This window comes from Tinamus guttatus, unplaced genomic scaffold, assembly GCF_059628265.1.
Source record: "Tinamus guttatus ecotype Peru unplaced genomic scaffold, ASM5962826v1 Tinamus_guttatus_pri_ptg000213l, whole genome shotgun sequence".
Taxonomy (NCBI): Eukaryota; Metazoa; Chordata; class Aves; order Tinamiformes; family Tinamidae; genus Tinamus; species Tinamus guttatus.
In genome coordinates this window covers 10532544-10553993 of record NW_028288747.1, presented here as the reverse complement: position 1 = coordinate 10553993, position 21450 = coordinate 10532544, and the positions used below count along the sequence as shown (strand labels likewise).

The window sequence follows — 21450 nt, the reverse complement described above, 5'->3', positions numbered from 1 at the left end:
CAAAAAATGCATTCAATAAATAAAAGCTACTACTTCAAATAAAGTAGGAATAGTTTTTGTATGAGAATAAACTGAATTCTCAAGAGGGGTTTCACGGTCAGAAAAAAAAAAAGTGTAGTTTGATCAGTCAGACATGAAAATGGGCCATGGGCCACTAGACTTTTATATTGCAAAGCTGTTAAAAAGGGGAAAGTAGATAGCATTCTGCAAGATTATTTCTCAGTGTAACTATAACTATACCAGTTGCAAAATAACATCTATAGGGATGAAAGAAGATATATATATATATATATATATAAAAAAAAAATCACACAAAGCAGAAAACTACTTATTCTTGGATATTTTGTGTAGCAGCCTCTCAACTGATTTGATGTTCCACAGTAAAAGGTAAGGAGAAGTCAAGTAATGAGCAACTGAATTGCTGGCTGGACCACGCTAATGGCTGCACATTTTGTGTTACAAAACATGAGAGGACAAAGCAGCTTTGTTTCCTGGGGGGCAAACACAAATACAATGATAGTTCCTAAAAATCAAAAGCCAAAATAGTAGCAGAAAGTTTGCATTGGTCAACTACAGGCCTGCAATAGGGTTCAGTACAAACAAGAAAAGACACCCTCATCTCATTTCATCTTTGCTCAGAGATTTGTCCTAGCTTTTTTATCAGATTTAAAACTTCACCTGAATTGCACCTGAAGTTTTAAGGAATGCAACAGGCTAATTTTGGAAAATTTCTCATAGAAAGCCCCTGAATTTGGTTCAACTTCTGATTGTAACATGATTTCATCGTATTTCACCATCAGAGATCAATATTTTTTTCCAACTTTCTTCAATTTATTCAGTTTTCTGTTTCATTTTGTTAAACTGGAACTTAATGGAAGGCAACTTTTCATGAAAAATAAAAAAAGAAAAAGGAGTAAACTTCCTTTCTGCCAATCTCTGCTTTCTTCTTCTTTAAGGGAAATTAAACAAAGTGTTCTACCAACCTGTATGTTTCAACATGAAGAGATGAGATTTAATTTCAAAGGCTCTGTTTAATATGATCATTTAGAGGCTTAGGAGATTAAGATGGCCAAAGACAAAACTGGTATCAGTACAGTCTCCTAAGAGATAAGCACAGAATAAAGGAAGAAGTACTAGCTGATTAATCAGCATCTTCCCAGTATGACCTTTTCCCTCTCCCTCCCCAAAACCTCTGGACATCAATAAAGTGCTTTTAAGTATTAAAATGCTCTGCAATCTTTGATGTACAGTTGCTCTAGCAAACCGTCTTAAATGGGTTATTCTCCTTAGTGGGCTACTTTCAAAGCCCTTAAAAAAGACTTTTGAGGTGCTGTAGACTCAAATATGGTTTTACCAAGGAATTATTCACGTGGCTGAGACAGAAGTGAAAGTTAAATTTCTTGTTTTAGCAAGCCACTTGCTCACTCGCAGATCCAGGAGTGAGATCTAGAAAGATCCAGCAGATCACAATGATATCTACATCTAATATTAGACTAATGATACCACAGCTGTAGAAGAGGTGGGGGTTGCAGGAAATACACTGAACAGAAGTGCAGAGCATCTGCTCCCAGGGTCTTTTAACCAGTCAGATTGTTTTAATTGTACAGACAATCACACTGGAGGATTCTCGGAGAACATATGCACAGGGGAAGAGGAAATACAGCAAATTGCTTACAGAAGGTGAGGCAGTACAGAGACACCTACTTCGTCACTACATAGAAGAAATCTATCACTCTTAACAATTTGGCATCTGTGCTTATCCAGTCTTTATTTTGAACATACAAGGAAACAGATGCAAACAACAATATGAATAAGGACAAAATTTATTTAAAAGCCTTGTAGATTAGAAATTATAATAACAATCTTACCAACTAGTCAAAAGATAATCTAGAAAAGTAACTAAAGCAGCTTCTAAAAGAGCTCTGCTTTTATTTAATCAGCTTAGGTCTCTCTTGAAGAGATAAAAGCATGAGAAGAGAAAGTAGATGGTACACAGAGATGTACACCATCTATATATATCTAATCTATATTCATTCCCACACTGAAAACAGCACTTTTGTTTTATAAAATAAAACTTAAATATTTTAGTCATTGTCATTCCTAAACAAACATGAAATTAAAGAAAGAACTGGAGAAGACAAATCAGACCAGAAAGTAAATATATACATATTAAAAACTCAGGAGTGAATTCTGATAAAGAAGGTTCGGTTTCTTTGAGACTGAAAACAGTAATTTATAAAACTCCATTAGCAATACTTTCAAAATTCTGTAACTACATCTACTTTCATGTAACCAGAGAAAGTCAAGGATCCAGAAGTGGTCCCACAAGCAACTTTACTGATGAAATTGTACATTAGTCAAAATACACGCTTTTCTATAATTTCCTTTATAAACTCACAAGCACAATGTTTCACCTTTCAGCATGGTGTAATTGCTTTCAAAGGAAGATTATAAACATAGTTACTGTTTGGTGTTCTATTTCCATGATTTTCCTGCCATGTTCCAAAATCCTACCATTGATGGCCAGGAGATTTATATGGGCTTGGTTTCTACCCTGCAACCCCTGTAAGAAAGGGGCTCCTAGGAGAGGCTCTCATTGCAGTCTGACCTTCCAGTTGCTGGGACAGTCATGCAACTGCGTGTCAGTGTGCAACACTGAAGGCAGAACAGCAGGGACAGCTTTTAAGAACTTCCTAAAAGCACTTCTATTTATTTATTGACTCCTAGGAAGAAACAGAGAAGACAACATAATATCACACTTTGTGGCATATCAGTATTAGCACTTGAATATATGAGTGGATGCATGTTTACATAGCTTTCTGAATAGAGACGCTGTGGGCAGTTGAGTTCCTAATAGTATTCACCATCAATAGCCAATTTTCTGCTTATCAGATTTTTGGGAAAATATTACAGAGACACTTGTCTTTCAGAAAACTAAAAACTTGTGCAGCAATTAAAAAAATGCATCAGATATGCATTTTTAAAGGAAGGTGAAATAACTAGTAAGAAAATACGAGATTTAATTAAATTTAAGAATGTACTACAACAGAATAAAAGTAATGAAAGTCAAGATCAATGGACAAGGAAGTTACATTCACTCACGAGAAAAAGCACAAAGCATTTCCGAATAGCTATTTTGTCAGCACATTCAGTCTTAGTAATAGAGGATTAGGGCAAACACTCTTTCCAAAAGTGGATTTGCTTCATGGAGATGCATCTGTAGGAAAGGACATCCAGACCCTAGCTCTGCTTTGTAAAATGAACTTCCCATAGCATATACTGCAACAAAAAACTCCCAACTCTCCAGCTGCCCAGCCTTTGTCAGAAGAGGAGATTTGCAGCAAAAATCCTGGCACTAGCCACTGAAGGGTCAGTGAATGACAGCCACTTTTCCCTGGAGCGCACAGGGAAGGAGCCGGCGGTGACTTGCGTTGACTACTGCCAAGCACAGCTCTCAGATGAGTTCAAGCAGTCACAGCACTCAAAGCACAGCCCGTATCTTCCTTCCAGTAACCCAGGGCAAATCTAGACCAGCAGAACTATTCGCACAACTGGAATACAGCAGCACAACATTTATAGATGACAGGTTAGGAATTAATAACTAGGGACAGGTAGGTAATGTGCTCCAAAATGTTTATAAACTATTTGGCACAAAGGCAAGCAGGAGCTACAAGACAAGGAATTAAAAGTGGCTTGTCTCCACTGCAGGCACAAGACAGACAAGCACAGCAGAAGCATGCAGAATGTATTTGGAGCAGACATTAAGGCATCATGCATAACCTATACAACTAAGGGGCCAAGCAGCCCATGGAGTTTGGGAGAAAAGTATTAGCAAAGCACGGTCTGGTTTAGCTTCAGCACTGGGTAGTATCTGTGTGGAGTATTAATTTGGTATTTATATGAGCATTATTCTTGGTTTAGATCATTTCAGATCACAGCTGACTTGCACAGACACTCAGTGATACATACATAGAAGACAGGATTTCTGCAAAGCATCTGTAGTTTAAGATAAAAGACAAGCTCTAAGCAGGCAGTGAGGAAGTAATAGGAAACAGAATCCAATACCAGTCAGAATTGCAGGTAGTGATTTTAGCACAGCAAAAGCCTGGTCATTTGCAGTAACTTCTATAGAAGAAGGAGGTATAAACGGGAACATGATGAGAAACAATGAAGTAACATTTATAAAACATTTCTTTCAAGCATGAAAAGGAAGTTTAGAAGAAAACGCTCAGTTTGAAAAGTTGCAAGAAAGGGAACAGAAGCTGGTGGGATCTGAGGTAGAAACAGGCCTGTTGTTAATAATGGTAAAATGCTGCAGTATAGGCTCTGAAGTGCCTTGAAAGTTAAGGGAAGCAGTTTATGTGTGAGGTCCAGCTTGAAAGAGGAGCCAGAGGAGGGGAAGGGGCAGCAAAATATTTGTTAGAAACAGCAGAAAATTCTCTTTGTAGGAATGAGCAGGATTTACAGCCAGAAAGGCCACAAAAAATATGTTATTGTAACGATGGATGTCCAGACAAAATATTGAGCTTGATGGATGGATATATATGCGTATATGTGTGTATATACATATATATATAAATCTCAGAGTTGCTTTGCAACAAGAATTTGCAGGATTCCAACTAAAACCAGGTACTATAACATTTTTAGGCATCAAGACTGGATAAAAGACAGAATAATAGTTACCCAAAGCACCTGAGAGAGCAGCAGAGGCTCTCTGTGTGGATTTAAAGTGGATTTAAAGTCCTGACCTAGGCACACTGAACTAGCCAAGCATCTAGGAGCAGATACCAAAGACACAAGCCAATATTTTAGACCGGAGGAAAAGATACAAATAATGAGGAGGCCACTGGCATGTAATGGTAGCTGAATTTGTGGATGAGACTACCAAGAAATAAGTGAGGGCAGGAAAAAGCTGGTGACCACAGAAAACATCCTGCACAGGAGCACCACAGAAAGAGCTTTTAGAAGTACATTCACACCAACACTAAAAAAGATAAAGTACTGGAAACATGGGATATCAGTGTGCTCGCTTACAACACACTGACAGACTGACCATAGATAAGGAGGGAGCTTATCAGCAATGTTTCCTAACACCAGCATGTCTCCAAGCCAGTATTTCTGTATTTTCTTTTAACAAATTACCTTATGTAAATACAGAAGGCTCTGACATCTCAAGACACAAAGTGCCTAGAGCCTGGGCAGTTTAGCCATTGCTGTGGCACTAGAAAATCTCAAAAGCTCTAAAAATCTGAGACAGTATAAACTGGATTTCTCAAACAGGACACTGGCACACTCTAGTCAGGGAAGTTAAGTCAAGCTTAGGTAACACAATGACACTATAAAAACATACCACAGCATAAATATGTCTATGTAAAGCTATTAGAAAAGACTGCAGCTTTAGCTTATAACATTCTTAAATGGCGCACACCAATCAGTGCATATTTTATAACAAGGAGTATAGTTCTGCTGCTGCTGCATATGTGGAATCCTACCTTTCTATTCTGACTTTGTACCTGTTAGGAGACAATTGGCAAACTGCAGCTGCAACACAACAAATAACCAGTGCTGTGTAAAAAGTGGGCTGAAAAGGTGGTTTTTCTCTGCTTTGGTTTCAGAAAGCTACTGCAATATTTTCTTGCTGTCCAAAGGCTGCCTTTTCCCTCGTGCCTCAACATTCCCTTCAAAATTGTAACAGAAATTGGGAGTGACATAGGAAGCGCTATGCTGAGCCAGTATAAGCAGAGCATACCTTGTACTTGGCTGGTTCTCCTGTAACTGGATAGGTAAGTTTAGAGCTGCTTTGTAACAACATTTGGCAATTAACTGCAAAAGCTAAAATAATTGATTTCAGGCTCTTTTTCAGGAAAAAAGTCATAAAGAAGACTTGTGAAATTGTATTTATATAGTATGATTCAAGTTCTTATTGCTGGTTGAATACTAGCAGATGGGGTTTTGACACTTGTTTATTAAATTTTTAAGTTAGTGGAACACAAAGCAGATGTGAATTGAAGTACATGCCACAGTATGTGCACGACTACAGCCTTCTGGCTAATTCCAATATGCATTTCTGTGTCTTTCCAAGCCTCATCTTTTGTTTACACTAGTTACTATTTATTCACTAATAGGATACAATACCATTCAAGAACAGAGTGATAAATACATTGACATACAAATGACTAGAGCTTGCATCTTTCAGTACTGGAACTTGATTTAATAGGACACTGAACACGTTGATGTTTGGATAGCAAAGCAAAATCAAAAATCTGCTGCTACTGGTTGCTGCAATTTGAGAATGGAATTTAAAAGTCATGGCTTACTTAAAGCTGGATTGCACATTGCAATCAAAGTCATAAACAGTAGAATATGACAGGAAAAATTGTAGCCTAACAGTGCTCAGGTCTTGCTGTATCTGTGCTGAAGTAGCATGCCGCATAGTCTGTGTCTGATCTGCTCAGTGGTTTTGCTACCTTATTAAAAATAATAGTCCTAGGCTTCAAAGACTGGTTTTCAGCTTGCTGTCACAGTAGCCTTCAATGAATAACTAGCACAGATCATACAACAAAAGTTTCAACATCCATGGAAGAAACAGAAAGGTTGGCAGTAACAAGGGAACCAAACTGCTCTAGTGAAGGGCAATCATAGAAATTTATCCTAAAAATTTCAGTCTGGAGTTCCATTAATAAACACAAAAACTGAATAAAAAGCATCGCCGGTATCTGCATCCAGTGAATAAATACATCTACCCTTTCCAGACACACTCAAATGGTAATGGTACGATAATGTTCAAAAATGTTAAATCAGGATTTAGAACTACATAAATCAACAAGGGAACTTTAAAACATAGCGTTTCTTTCCTCTCTATCCATCTCCCTCTCTGTACACACAGATATAGATAAAGACAGAGGAAGAAATAGACAGGTAAAGCATTTTTATTTAGCTATTTTTTAAAATCTATCTACCAGTCATAATGCCCACATATCTTTATTATTATTTATCAGAAACTATCTGCCTCTCTATTTGCCCATTTCCTGTCATTTAAGTACTTCTCCACTGTTTACCATATGAAGCTTGATTAAATAGAGTTTAAGGGCTGAAAAGGCATAAACTCTTTGTTATTCATTTTTGACACAATAAAGTACTACAATTTCTTACTTAAAGAACTGCTCCAGTATTCCTTCTCCAAAGACTTCTCCTATTTGGGCCAATAGTCTTTCATTGTAATGAGACTTGTGATCAAATAGAGATCAAAAGATATGGTATTCTCTTAGTTTTACAAAATCAGGTATTCTCTTAGTTAAAAGGAAGGTGTTAGAGGAATAGATGTTTTGGAGTGCTTTCATGCCTCTCTAAACCCAGTGAATTACACATTTGCATGGTCTCATCCAACTACAAAAGCCAAGTCACAGACACAGTTCTGCTGCAGGCAGTAGCAAGGGAAATCTTCATCCCTTGTACACCTTAGGGCATTGAAAGCACAAAACATTCTTGGCAGGAACTAATACACGGAGAGATATCAGACAGTGCTACTCATACTGCTAAAAGAGGGCCTTTTTACCTTGGCTGGAAGGAGAAAGAAAGGTAGAAAGAGCCTGGCACTAAGTGCTCAACTGAATGATTTTCCACAGAAATGAAAATCAGGCTCTAAAATTCATTGCAGCTCTGAATTCCATTAAGAGAACCCCACATCCCTCCAGAGCTCCTAGGGATCTAGGCTTTAGCCATAAATATGCACTTAGCCATGCTTTATATGATGCATAATGCAGGCTAGCTCTAAAAGACAGATTCAAAAGTCGGTAGATCTAATGAGTATTCCAAGTTTAAGTACTTTGCTGATCTGGACACTTGTTAAAAATGTTTACTCATGCACCTGGTAACTGTGGGCACACAGAGAGACCACATGCTGTATGGAAACATCTTTTATGCATGAGATATCTATATCATTTAGAATACTGTGTAGATCTTTGTTAAATTAAATACCAAAAGCCAAAACTCAAGAGCCTTCAAAGGCAAATTCTAATGAATGTCACACATACACTTAAAACCTTCCTTTGATGAAAGTATGAAAGACTCCATTGGATAGCAGGGGCAAAATAGACTGAAATTATAAAATAAATCAGTTTTCTCTCATGTTGAGTGTCCCCTGAAGCTCCTTTCAGCTTCAGAAATTGTATCCCCCTCCTCCAAAAAGCAATCTAAACAATAAAAGGACATCATGTGCCAGAGTGAATTTAAATATCTGGCAAATGAATAATCCAACGGGAAATCATACACATGCTCTCATGTAAAGTGATAAAGTGAAATGCTAAGGACAGCTCTGAAGATGAAAGTAATTTTGGGAATTTTGGTTAACAACCTCAAACAGTACTGACTCCAGGGAAAAGGCAGGCACAATGAAACAGGCAGCTCACACGAGCAGAGCTTACAGGGTCAGACCTTCAATTATTTTATGGTGAGAATGCTGTTTCCCAGATTAAAAACATCATTATTGGAAGCCTTAATAAAATTATTTGCATATATAAGGCTTTATTTTCATAAAATTATGCTTTTTGTAGTGTTATTAGATGCTCATATGATCCCAGTTCCTGGTGTCCAAGCCCAGTGGAAGCAATTACTCTGTTTTGGAGGCCACAGCACCCTTGGACTATAATTTAAATTGCTATATAATTCTCTGCCCATTTTTTAAAAATACAGAATACTTCTTAGAGCTCCATGTGTCAGTGGGATTTATTTTATTACCCTCTGGTAAAATTATTTATTGTTACTATTTATTTTTACAGAAAAATGGAGCTCTAAGCATCTCCTGCTTTCATTCCTACTGCACACAGTACCTAGCAGGTACCAGGATGACCCACTGGCAGAGGAAGCCTTGTACCACGTGTTACTTGCTCCCTACAAGTCACTGCGTGTTGACATATTTTCTTCCACAAGAAATCCCTTACGAAGAGGACAGGATGGACAGAAAGAGTACAACAAGAAGATAGACAGAAGCATTTATACTCGGAACAGAAATGGGAGAAATTTCCTCCACTGCATTGCTCTCCAGCACTTTCTTTCCGTTCTTTACATTCTTCAGTCCTGGCCAGAGCCACAGACTAACCTGCCACAGCCGCCGTTAGTGACAACCCCAGACTTGTCAGACTGTTACACCGGAATTAATATCTCTTGCCACAGGTCAGTGTCATCTACTTTTGGCACCTTTATTCCTAGTATCTAAGTGCTACAGGCCTTTTCTGCTTGGTTTTGCATCAGGAAGCTCATAATCACAGTGCGTGTGATGACATATTATGTGCAAATCACCAGATCCTTAATAATCATTGACAACTAATGTGGTTTTGCCAAATGCTCAGGAGCTGCCTCCTCTGTCATATTTCAGCATCGGACGTGACAGAAATCCTCATTTGCTACCCATGCAGAAACCTGCGAGCGCTCCTGCAAGGAGGTGGGCAAGGGAGCAGCAGGAGGGAGCCGAGCTCCGCTTGCTCGAGGGCCAGGCGCGGGCTCCGTCCTCCAGCTCGTGTCCTGCCCGCGGGAGCCACCGCTCGTCTGGAGAAGTCACGCAACGAGGCCGATCTAAAGCCCTCCGCGCCACCACGTCACACAACACACTTTGTGACAGGAATGATTTAACTAATTCAAGGAAGCGCCAACTTCTTTTCAACTTCATTGAAAGCGTTATTAATTTAGTACTTGCACCAAATTTCTGAGGTACACATACACTTGCATAATCACATACGCACTCAGAAGAGGATTCCTAAGACTAAAGACAAGATTGCAAAGGAGGCCAGAAGTGCTATTTTCAAATTTTGTTTCCTATAAACTAATACTAGAATGACAGGTATACACAGTAGCAAATTATTAAAGCAGCTTATTCGAGTGAGAGGAGAATTTCCTCCTCATATTAACCCGTAGCATCTTTCAGACAATGATTTCAGTCAATAATCAGAACTTACCATATTGATTGGGTCAACCGGGCCAATGCTGTTAACATAGACATCTGTTTCAATTACCGTAGTTCTCACTAAACAAAACAGCAACCATAATAATTACATATTTATATTATCAGGGTTATTTAACCTATCCATTAAATACTACAAACTTGATTTTTTTATATTAAAGTTAGAAAAATTAAGTCTCTGGTCTGTTGTCTGCTCATTAGCCAATGAATCATATATAAATTTGGCTCTTATTTCATACAAATTAAATTACAATTATCAAGATAAATTTTTGGTTTCTTAATTAACTACCATCTATGTTTTGTGCACACAAAGATATAAAAAATACAGAAGTCAAAGGAAGGAAAACAAAAAGAATACCTTGCAAAATAAAATACTATTTATAAGCAGAATGAAGAAAATATCTGGAAAAATGTTGGTTATATAACAAACCAAAGGGCTTAGGAGTAGAAGTATTTATCAACTGCAAAGGATCAATACGCAGTACTTTCTGTCGATTCCTATTTGAAGATGCATAACAAAAATAAAATAACTAACTTTTAGCCATAGATTTCTTCAGTTCACACAATTATATCACACTTAAGAATTATTAACGTCCTTTCATCAGCTTGATCAATACACTGCTTCACACACCAAATTAAAAGCTCATCAAATGAAAATTATTCAAGTTACACATTTCCATATTTATTTTCTTTAAACAGAAATGAAACCACTCTTAAATGACTGAAAAAAAATGTCGTAAAAATATCATCTTCTTAAAATGTAGGACATTTACAGCAAAGCTCAAATTATAAATGACTTCTCATGAATACCACATGCAGCATAAATGTGTCACTGATAATTCAGTTGCTTCCTCCTAAACTGGTTCCTATAGGGAAAAAAAATGGTGCAAAAAAAAGAGGTCAGGCCTTTGCGCAAGAAAGGTCTGCACGCAAAAATCATCAATATATGATTTTTTAAAAACACTTGTACCAGAAAGCAAATAGGACTAAATGTGGACACAAGAGGACACATCACGTTCTAGTCCCCAGTGGCATGAAACGCTGCTGGTCTTTCTCCCATGATTTAATGTTAAAATGAAGCCTCTCTGCCCATCCGTGGATGGAAAGGGGAGGATATATAAGAGGTACTACTTTGATTTCACAGGAGAGAGACTCTACATAAACAGATTTTATATCTTCATAGAGTAAACAAAGATGACCCCAATGTTCTTTAGCAAACCTTAAGTCCTAAGCAACACAGGCTCAAATCTCAAAAATCTAAAACCATGTCACATAAGATATCTTTCCTAAGTATCCTACAAAATCTTGTCCCTGCCATTCTCATTGAGAGGAAATTCTTCCTGATTCCAAATCTGATTATTGCTGAGCCTGAGCACAAGACACACCAGTCAGGCAGCATCAAAAACCTTCTATGCGACCTCAGAGCACCAAGGTGCTTGTTCACCATCCTGTTCCCAGCATGCTTCACAGCAACCCTGGAAACCAATTTATTTCTTGGAGGGAAAAATAAATACTTCCTGAGCTGCAAATGTTCTAAGCAACTGCCAGGTTTGGGAAGGAAAGAACAGAAAATCCACAAACTGAAACACCAGACAAAAATAATATATGTTTGCGCATGCATGTGTATGTGCAAGCATTTATATGCACACACATATATATGGTATATATCTGCATAGCATATAGCTAGATATGTGACATAAACACATACTTTCTTTCATTTTGCAATCTTATATGTCTATGCAACAGCAAAACTCAATCAGTGCCTGACTGGAAACACAAGGGAGTGGTTCAAAGCTATCTTGCCTCTGCTCAAGCAATGCTGAATCCAGTGCTTCTCCCATGTTCATGAAAAATGATTAATCCTCCCTAGCTCTATAAGGTCACTTCTCAGACTTGACTTCACTACGCTGAACAGTTTAAACTTCATGCTGCACGTGGAATCCACAGACAGCCTGTTCAGCATTAACTTTAGAATTCACTCTGTTGTTCCCAAATGCATCCTGACATGTGGACACCAGAACTGAAAATTTTAGAAACGGTGTTATCAGTGCTGCATGAGTACTCCCAGATTCCTGCTCACTGTGTTCTTTTTCAAACGCACAAAATTTCTCAGGACAATGCTCTGGGGCAAAAATGCCCAAGAATTCATACTACTCAAAATACCTAAGCCTTTCTCTAAATCACAGCTTTTTTGTGCAAAATCTCCCACCTTGAAATACAACTCACAAGCTTTCTTCCCACTTTTTTGTTTTATCATCTAGCTCTTGCTTTTAAAAGTCTCCAGCTTTACCAGAACTATATAATTACTTTAGTAGTACGACCTCTTCCTTTCCAACAGTCTGAAGTCCAAGTGACTGAAAGTCACCCAGCAATTTTACTACAGAACGTAATTACTGCAGTCATTAAATACACTGTTATTCTTGATCAAGACTATTTCTTGTGAGATCTCACTAAGGACAGCCCTTCCACTGCTAATTCACTGTAAACAACTACATTTTGAGGTCAGTCACTAAGGCAGCTTCTAATGTGAGCTGTGTCAGCCTTATATAGCTCCAGCTTGCAATGAGCAGTACCTGATCTGCCACAAGGGCTCTCCTGCCATGTGTCAGAGAGTTCAATTTGTCTTTTTTGTACTCCTAAGAATAAGACTATTAGGACTATTAAGAGTCAGAGTAACCTGAAACAGTCAGGTTTTCAGGCCTGAAAAGAGTCAGGAAGAGTCAGTCTGACAAAGGTGGCTCTGTTGAAATTATTTTAATCAACCCAAATGATCTAGAGAGACTGTCTGACATTAGATCTTCGGAATCATGCAGACTTAGGTGAATTAGAAGAAAGAGTTGATTCGCCTCATGTTCTTCAACTAGAAATAATTCCAGTTCTTGGAAATAACAAAAGGTGGAGAAAACATTTTCTTGATACTAATGGCATCCACGTAAATACTCTTCTTCAGCTACTGCACACAAAGAGCTAACAGTGAAAGACAGTGTGAGAAGATGTTTCCATACTGAATACTTCTCATTTCATAGGTAAAGTATTAGTAAGAGCCTTGAAAACATTATAGGAATGTTGAACTTATAGTTCATTATAGTAACTTGAAAACGAAATAGGAGAAAGGCCATTAAAGGCCATTACATGCTGAGTAAAGAACAAAGCAGTACTGTAAACTTACAGAAGTTTCTAAGGAAAAAGGGGAGAAAACTCTAGCACACTTCAACTACTTCCACTGAGAGACAACATGAGCCCAGACAGAGTAAAGCGAGAGGATGCCAGACCGTGTACTAAATAGAGACAAAGAGGAGCTCTGAAGAACAGCTGGCCCCAAGTGATAGTTCAGTAGCTCCCACAGCAGCTGAAACACCAAGGCAAAGAGCAACCCTGTTTGGTAAATGCAATTTAGAAAAAAAAATGCACTCTGATTTCCTGCTTTGCCTGCTTTTAACCTCTTGCTAGACTAAGCTCTGCTTCTTTAAAAAGTTCAGCTTTTGGTTATATATATGTCCTAGCGTAGGAACAGAGATGAGGAGGAGCCAGCTTCAAGAAACAACAACTGTAACAAAATTGGTTCTTGTGCCTGGGATTTAAAGCAAAGAGTGAACTTCCCACCAAGCAACAAGATGCAGAAAGAAGTATTTCGTGGAAGGCATGGACAGGTATCCAACCAGGAAGGCACAAAGGGTTGACAGGTAGCACAGGCGCTAGGTAATCCACAGTCTCCCAGCCTTTGGGCATATTTTGAACCCCTATTTCAAGTTCAAAACCTGTATTTTGAAAAATATTAACTCTATATTAGAAAAATCACAGCGATAAAAAGCAAGATGTCAATCACAAAATTAATTTAGGAATTGCTGTCACTAACAAATACATCCTTATGTTTTTTTCAGTTTGTATTTATTCAAACCTAACTTTCAGCTTTGATTTTTGAAATAGCCCTGCCTGACAGGCTGAAGAGCTCCCCTCATTTATTTTCAGTCTATAAGCACTCATCTCAAACTATTATTACTATTAGCTCAAAAGTACCAATAATGTACTTTTTATTGATGAATATCATTCCAATTCATTGCTCCAATCCTTGAATTATCCAGTAAGTAGTTAATTGGTTCAAGTTTCCTAACTTACTCTACCAAACCCTCTCTAACCCTCTTATTCTACCAAAATTCTCCAGTTTGGAATAGAAGGTTTAAGACAAAACACCTATTTTTACTTGTCGTGATGTTTGATTTGAACTAAAACCATTTTGGACAACTTAATACAAGTCTATTTTCTTTGACTAAATATTCTCTAAATCCTCATTATTTGTCAAAAAAAAAGCCTAAAGCAGTACTTCCCCTGGATGATAAAGCAAAGAAACTAGGTGACTACCCCATTCAGGAATACCAGGAACCTTCCATTTGTAATAATAATTAATGCAACAATAACAATAATAACAATTATATATTAATAATATTAATTTATATATTATAATTATATATTAATAGCATTAATAACAATAATGTAATACAATTCCCCCAACTAGTTATATAACAGTATTACGTACACACTGAAAGATGCAAGTGTCAAAGTAATATTGAAATTCAGCTTCAGCTGTCTATAAGACACAGAACTTGTTCAAAGTGATTTTGATGAAGAGAGCACCATGCTCTTCATTTTTCTTCTCCTTTTATCTCTTGAAAGTTCACTTTTATTAATACTACCTGCACGCCCCTGGGCACATGACTTTTAACATTAGCGCACTGAGACGCAAACATTTACCTGTACCCTGCTTGGAGGGCAATTATAACTATGCAAACTTCTCTACGTAGAAATTTGCCCCTCTTCTTTGCTATTAAACATTCTCTCTTCCAAATTCTTAAAAATTCTATCACTAATGATTTTCCTCAAATTGTTGACTCAAAAAAAAAAAGAGAGAAGTTTTCTGTATACCCCATTAGAAGTATAGATATGTGATGATTACTCCCTTTTTCTAATTAAACTTTCAGATTAATCAGTGTTTTTGCCTATATGTTACACAAAATTGGACATGAGACATGTCTGGACAAAATATGTACTAGAAATAGATAGATCGGTATTAGTTATATTAGCAGTTCTAAGCTCTGAGAGATGGAATAGCAAACAGTCAAAATTATTTCCTTTAAAATGTGAAGCTAAAAATGGGAATTAGTTTGATCCAAAACTGAAATTAAAAACAATTGGGAGGCCTAAAATTAACCTTGTAGTGACAATAATACCATTTTATTAATATATTATCACTCCACAAGGTTCTATGTGTAATTAAAGGAATTTATGCTACAGAAAAGAAACTCCAGATGGTAACTACTAATATTTGGAATAGAGTTGAATGTACTAACATAATAATACTGCCTATATTCTCCAAGCACCTCGAAGTACATTTCATATACCGAGTTAAAGATTAGTAAGTTTAATGAACATAGCAAGGGGTATCAATTAACAAACCAGTAAAACTCATGGCTATTTATCTGAATGAGACACAGAAAATAACACAAAGTGGTTTTCTCCAATTAGATTTCAGTACTTCCACTGACTTCTCAACTTTCATTTGGCCAGCTATCAGAAAAAACAAGAAAAGAGACTCCTTTATAACCTCCTTCAATAAACAGCATGTTTATCAATGACACATCTATGCTTATTCTGAGATGCTGAAACTCTGTGTCAACATCAGGAAGAGAAGAAAATCTATGTCGGTATTCAAATCCGATAATTCCAGACCCCAAAACAAAAATGCTGGTATTATAACTCAGCTTTGTAATTCAAGAGCAAAATATCAAGGTAATAATATCCCACAGAAGGGAAGGTAATTATAATCCTAGTTTAATAATCTTGTTGTACAAGTACTGACATATACTGGGAAGGCATGGAAAATGACACCGGTTCTCTGATAAACCTGAGGTAGACTAAGATGTATTCATTACAGCCTGATATTGTTTCTCTATCTGTAAAGTATCTACTGCATTTCCTGAGCAGCTGGACTGAATATGACACCTGAATCTGAAGCTGGAATGTTGCTCTTACCTGGTTCAAAATTTCTGCCTTGTGGGACCTACGTCTGCAACTAATTGTTCTTCTGGTCATAAAGCAACTATCCCCAAATCCCTTCTGTTATCAGTGCGCTGGATGATACCTTATGTTCTAATACGTTGAATGGAGGCAGGACCCAGAGAGAAAAGACCAGATGACTAAAAAAAGGTATACGTCATCAGGGGAGCAAAGAAGGCAGAGGGAATGTCTGCTTTCAGAAACTGATCATCGAGTCCCATAATCTAAGCTGCACATTAAGCCACGCACGAAAAGACAAAGCTCTTGCACTATCAAGACTCAGTGCATAAAATACAGATAGAATTTCTAACAAATCAGAGAAGTAAGGTAAAATTCTTCAGTGACCCTCTAAATACATTCTGTATGTCAGAAGGAAGTTCTCTTCCTCTGTTTTGTCTTTATTTCTAAGTTTCATAGTGAACGAAGAGAAACAGAATTCTTTTCTTTCATCCCCACCCACCAGCTACTCAGTAGAAGGGCTCTTAGTGGAGTCTGTTTATTCCTTCATAATCTCTTTGCTGTCTGTTGTATCAGGCAGCCTGAAAAAAGAAGAAAGGCATACGTCTGCCATATACTGAGAATTTAAGAAAAAATACACTGAAGGAGCTTTTTTGTTGTCTAAATGTTCACACTAATCCAGTTAAACGAATCTGCAGGCAAAGGCTCAATACAAGCTTCATGGGATTCACATGCGGTTCTGTTACGACGGGGAGAGCAAAATTACTATTCAACATCTTCAAGGCAACAGTCAACAATAAAACAGAACTAAGAAATTTTGGGGAGAAAGCAATTTGTCATAAGCTTTGAAGAAAAAGAGTATGAGATTGAATCTGTTCTCCTACATAAATGAAACACAAGTATAGATTGCAGTATTGTTTATCGCATAAGCAGCTTATGGACTTGCACTGCATTTCTTTGCTAGAGAATGCCAAGTATTTAACAAATAATCATGTCCTCCACCTCTCCCTTCACAGTTCAGAAAACAAACTGAGAGAGAATAAATTATTTTTCCTAGTCTGATCCACCATGCATGTAGTACTCAGGAGCCTGCCAAGTCTTCATGAACTCCATGCTTTTAAAGTAAGATTCTTCCAAATAACACTTACATTTAATAGTTATAATCAAACTTATACTTTCAGTATTCAAAGGCAAAATTGCCATCCAACTAGTTGAAACATTTGAGCTATGGTAACACAGTCTCCCTTGCTATATTCCTGAAGAAAAGATACAGTCCTAAATTACCCACACACAATTTACTTTCTACAATAAAAACAAACATGTCTATTTTAATAAAATTCTACAGATTCAGGATCAAATTTTTGAGGGACCCTGACTGGCTTATATCCATAGCATTATTTCCATCAGAAGATCTTAGAATAACAAAGCGAAATATAATCATTTTCAATGACATTATATATTGTTCATCACTCCAATAAATGCAACACTTCAAATAATATAAAGAGTTCACAGTATAAGTAACATTTATATAAAGATTGTTATTATTTACCAGTTCTAGAAAACTACTGCAATTTATTTCTATCTATCTAGCTTGATATACTCATTTTTAAAAAGAGCACTAAACAGATTTTCCCTTCTTCTGATCAATCCCAGGTTGTCTGATGAACCAGACAACCTCTGGTTCATATCCTCTATTTATTGAATTATTATAGGGACTTACCCCCAATATCTGGCCGAAGTTTATTGTCATATCCTTGAAGTAAGGAGTCCAGTATATGAGTCACATCCCCACCATGAATCTTTGGTGCAAGGACCCATGTTTTATTCACTGTTGGATCTTCATCATCTTCATCGTCTGCTTTATCAGCTCTAATTGTGATTGAATAAAATAAAATCAAGGTTAGACTTAAACAGTGAAACAGATGTGTGAAGATGAAACTGATAAAATAGCATACATAATATTTGAGGTATTTAATAAACATTCAAATGTATTCTGGTGACAACAGAAAGAGGAAGGCCTTATTTAAAACAGCAACATTTTGTTTTATAGTAGTAGAGAGTGCATGCTAATAAACACATCAAGAGAAGCATTAACCCATCCCACATACAGAAACATTCAAGTCACAAGTCAAACAGAAATGGTACAGATCTTACTGTGAGCCTTTTTTTAAAAAAAATAAAAATAAAAATAAATGGATTTCCTAGATCTTTAATCCTTTTTCAAAACATGTTACTAATATTTCTAAGAAATGCTTAATTATGGCAAAAGATAGCTCCTGGCATCAAAAATATTGCTAGAATTTCTCTCCTTATATGTTCTGTTATACATATTATATTAAAGATATTTCACCTTTACTCACTTAACTCCATTCAGATCAAGAGAACAAACATTACTTTCATACATTTTGACTAAACATTTACAGCTGGGAGATGAAGCTGTGTTTCAATAACATATCTGGATATATACATGGGATATTCATATGTATGGTATGTATACTTTTTATCAAGATGGTACAAATGCATAAGGAAATACTTGCATATATTTATTGCCTAATTTTTAATTGGGTAAGTAGCAATACAGTTTACTTGCTATTTATTATTTATTTATACAAAGTCATCAGGAAAATGGCAATAGATTAGTTGTGTTTGTGGATTCACTCACATGATCACTGAAAGGTCAAAGAATGCCTGGAAGTAGTTTTCTCTCCATTTGAATCAAATGAGTGTGGACTAAAATATTCCTCCGGTGCTAAAGTCTGCAATTTCTATTACTCATCCAGCATATTTTAGGGAACTGCTATGGCTTCAAGTCAAGGAAAGGGCATCAGACTGATAGCCGTAATTCTGACTGTCATATGACATGTTTTCCTTCACATGGAGGCCATCTAGCATATAGGATTCTTATAAATCAGTTTCAATGTTAGCATAAGCATAGGTATTCCAGGAAAAGAAAGGAATTAAAATTACTATCCTTACAGCAATTTGCACTGCACGTCAAAATGAAAAAAATGTTACTTTGATATTGTTAGAAATAGCTTTTCAAGATTTTCTCAATTAGAGAGACTTACACAGCTCTCAAGACTAAGGGTGGGATTTTTCAGTACACTTCTTACAGGAATGACCATCACAAGGGAGTTCTACATGGAGACATTATGCCTTCATGGGAGAAGGAGAGAAAAGTCAGGAAATGACAGAGCTGGAATAGGAATTTTTACTTTCATCCTTTGAGCAAATGCACTAAACCAGTCAGTATGCCTAAGACCTTGCACCACTTTGCAAATAGCATTAGTAAGTCTCACTAGTATGACTCCACTTGTGACTGTGGAGATTGTTCAGGTGTTTTGGTGCTTCTGCTTAATTTAAGAGCCTAACAGGAAATGTCCCACAATTTAGAAGGTTTCTTACAAGCATGTCATATTAGAGATGGAAATAATATGCAATGTAAATATGAGGTCCCCTGTCTCCCCTGGAATGGCAAAACTTTTATTCTTTAAGGGTTAATATCTCTGTAGCACTACACAGACTTCACAGAAATGTCAGGCACTAAATATTTAGTAACTGCCACTTAGGTGGATTCCACTAATGGAAGCACTAAAAGAAGCAGGAAGTGAAGTTTTGTAGATATTGCCTCAAAGTTTCCTTTTGCCTTCTCTTTCATGTTTTGCTATCACGCTTCTTTTTTTTTTTTTTTTTTTTTTTTTTTTTGGCCCACTTGTAATTATGTAGCCTAATTATGGCAGAAATTGGCTTAAAGTTGTTACCAATGCAGAAGCTCCCCCAGGCCTTCCCTGGGGGGTTAAGATAATGAGGAGTAAAACTGAGCGGATAAACAAATCTCTAAGAAAGGAGACATGATTACAATAAATCTGACCTCCTCCTCTTCCCCTTTTAGGCCTCCACACAGGAAACAGCAGAACATACATGGAAACTACCAAAGCAGGGTCACACCCAGGACACCTGAACCTCAGGATGAGCACAATTATTTGCATGGAATTTGAACTGTGTCCCCTTTCAGGGTCCTTTTCATACTGCTATTGAGAGCAGTCTAGACCTAACCAGCAATGAAAATGACAGGAGGTCATGTCCAAGGCCCACATCTGCCCCAGTCCCACAGTCGTGCTACCTCCACACATCCACTAGTATATTCTGCCAGCTTAAACAGTTCTTCATCAATTTATTTGTAGTAGATTCACAGGATAAACCAGGCTGAATTGTTTAGGTTGGCTGACTCCAACCTAAACAATTCTATGATTCTATGACTCTAGTCCAACCTCCTGATCAAGCAGGTCCAGCTGTGAGATCAGACCTGGTCACTTTAACCAGCTGGGTCTTAAGAATATCCAAGGATGGAGCCTGAACCACCTGTCTGGACAACCTACTTCACTGCTCCACTGTCCTCACGGTAAAAACATTTTTACTGATCACCCTTTTCCAAATATCCCATAGTTCAATTAAGATTTTTTTTCTCTATAATGCTCCTCTCCACTTTTCTCACTTTTACTATTTAGTGTATTTAGATATACCTGAAATAAAAAAAATAAAAATAAAAATAAAAATAAAAAATAAAAAAACACACAAGTGTATTCAGTTCTCCAGCTTTAAAACTCTAAACTACAGAGAGTACACAACTTCCTGTAAGCTTTGTAAACTGTTAATGTCCTCATGTATTAACAATGCAGTACCAGGTGGACAAAGGAGAAATGAAGGAACTATTCAACATTTATCTCAAAAAAAAAAAGAAAAAAAAAAGAAAAAAAAAGAAAAAAAAAAACACACACACACATTGAGAGGAAGTATCTAAATCTACTTGGTTGGTTAACAAGATCTTGTGACTAACTAATCCCTCAGTCAAACCACTAGAGGAACCCATAGAAATTGGAAATTAATACTAGCAAGTTTGAATAACACACAGTCACAGTGAAAGGGACTATTCTCCATTCTTCCTGTTCCCATCTTACTGTTTTTTTCAGAGATGACTGACTGTGTTTAACCCATCCTGCTACCCCACATTACCATCTTCTTAACACTTGCTTAAAAAGTGAACAAGAACAAGTAACAAAAACTACTATGTCTTTGCAGCATTAACGGCATCCTGCGTCTTTTATTTGCAAGTCTGGCAAGTAACATTCAATGGCACAATCAAGACAAGACAGAAATGCTGCTGTCTTGGAAGGGAGCAGACATAGCAAGCCTTCTACATGCCCTCCAGTGAAGCAGTGCACACTTCAACTCTTAATGACAAGAAGCTCCACCCTCACTTTCTTTAACATTAGTACTTTCCCCTCTCACAATCCTAAGAAGAAAGGTAAACTTACTTTAAAGGAAGATTCTTTTTCTTTCCAAGTTCATCTAAAAGCTATTTCACTATATACAGGACATAATACTTGATTCTCTCTCCATTTGCTGTAAGATACAATTTATCTCAACAAAAATCACTCTGTAGATCTTTTTCCGAATGTCTGGAAAGAGAATGATTCAGAGCAAAA

At 37.0% G+C, this 21450-nt stretch overlaps 1 protein-coding gene across 3 annotated transcripts in view; it reads right to left on the bottom strand.

Moving 5' to 3' along the window:
• GABRG1 (gamma-aminobutyric acid type A receptor subunit gamma1) overlaps nt 1–21450 on the bottom strand; it is a 48143-nt gene that overhangs the window by 13909 nt on the left and 12784 nt on the right. For 2 of the 3 annotated variants that reach the window (XM_088524734.1, XM_088524737.1), the window contains exons 2-3: nt 17685–17833; nt 9951–10018 (exon numbers count right to left, since the gene is read on the bottom strand). In XM_088524734.1, the coding sequence (XP_088380860.1) occupies nt 9951–10018; nt 17685–17833 (217 nt within the window). The remainder of the gene's footprint in view (nt 1–9950; nt 10019–17684; nt 17834–21450) is intronic. The other variant, XM_088524735.1, reaches the window with a different exon arrangement.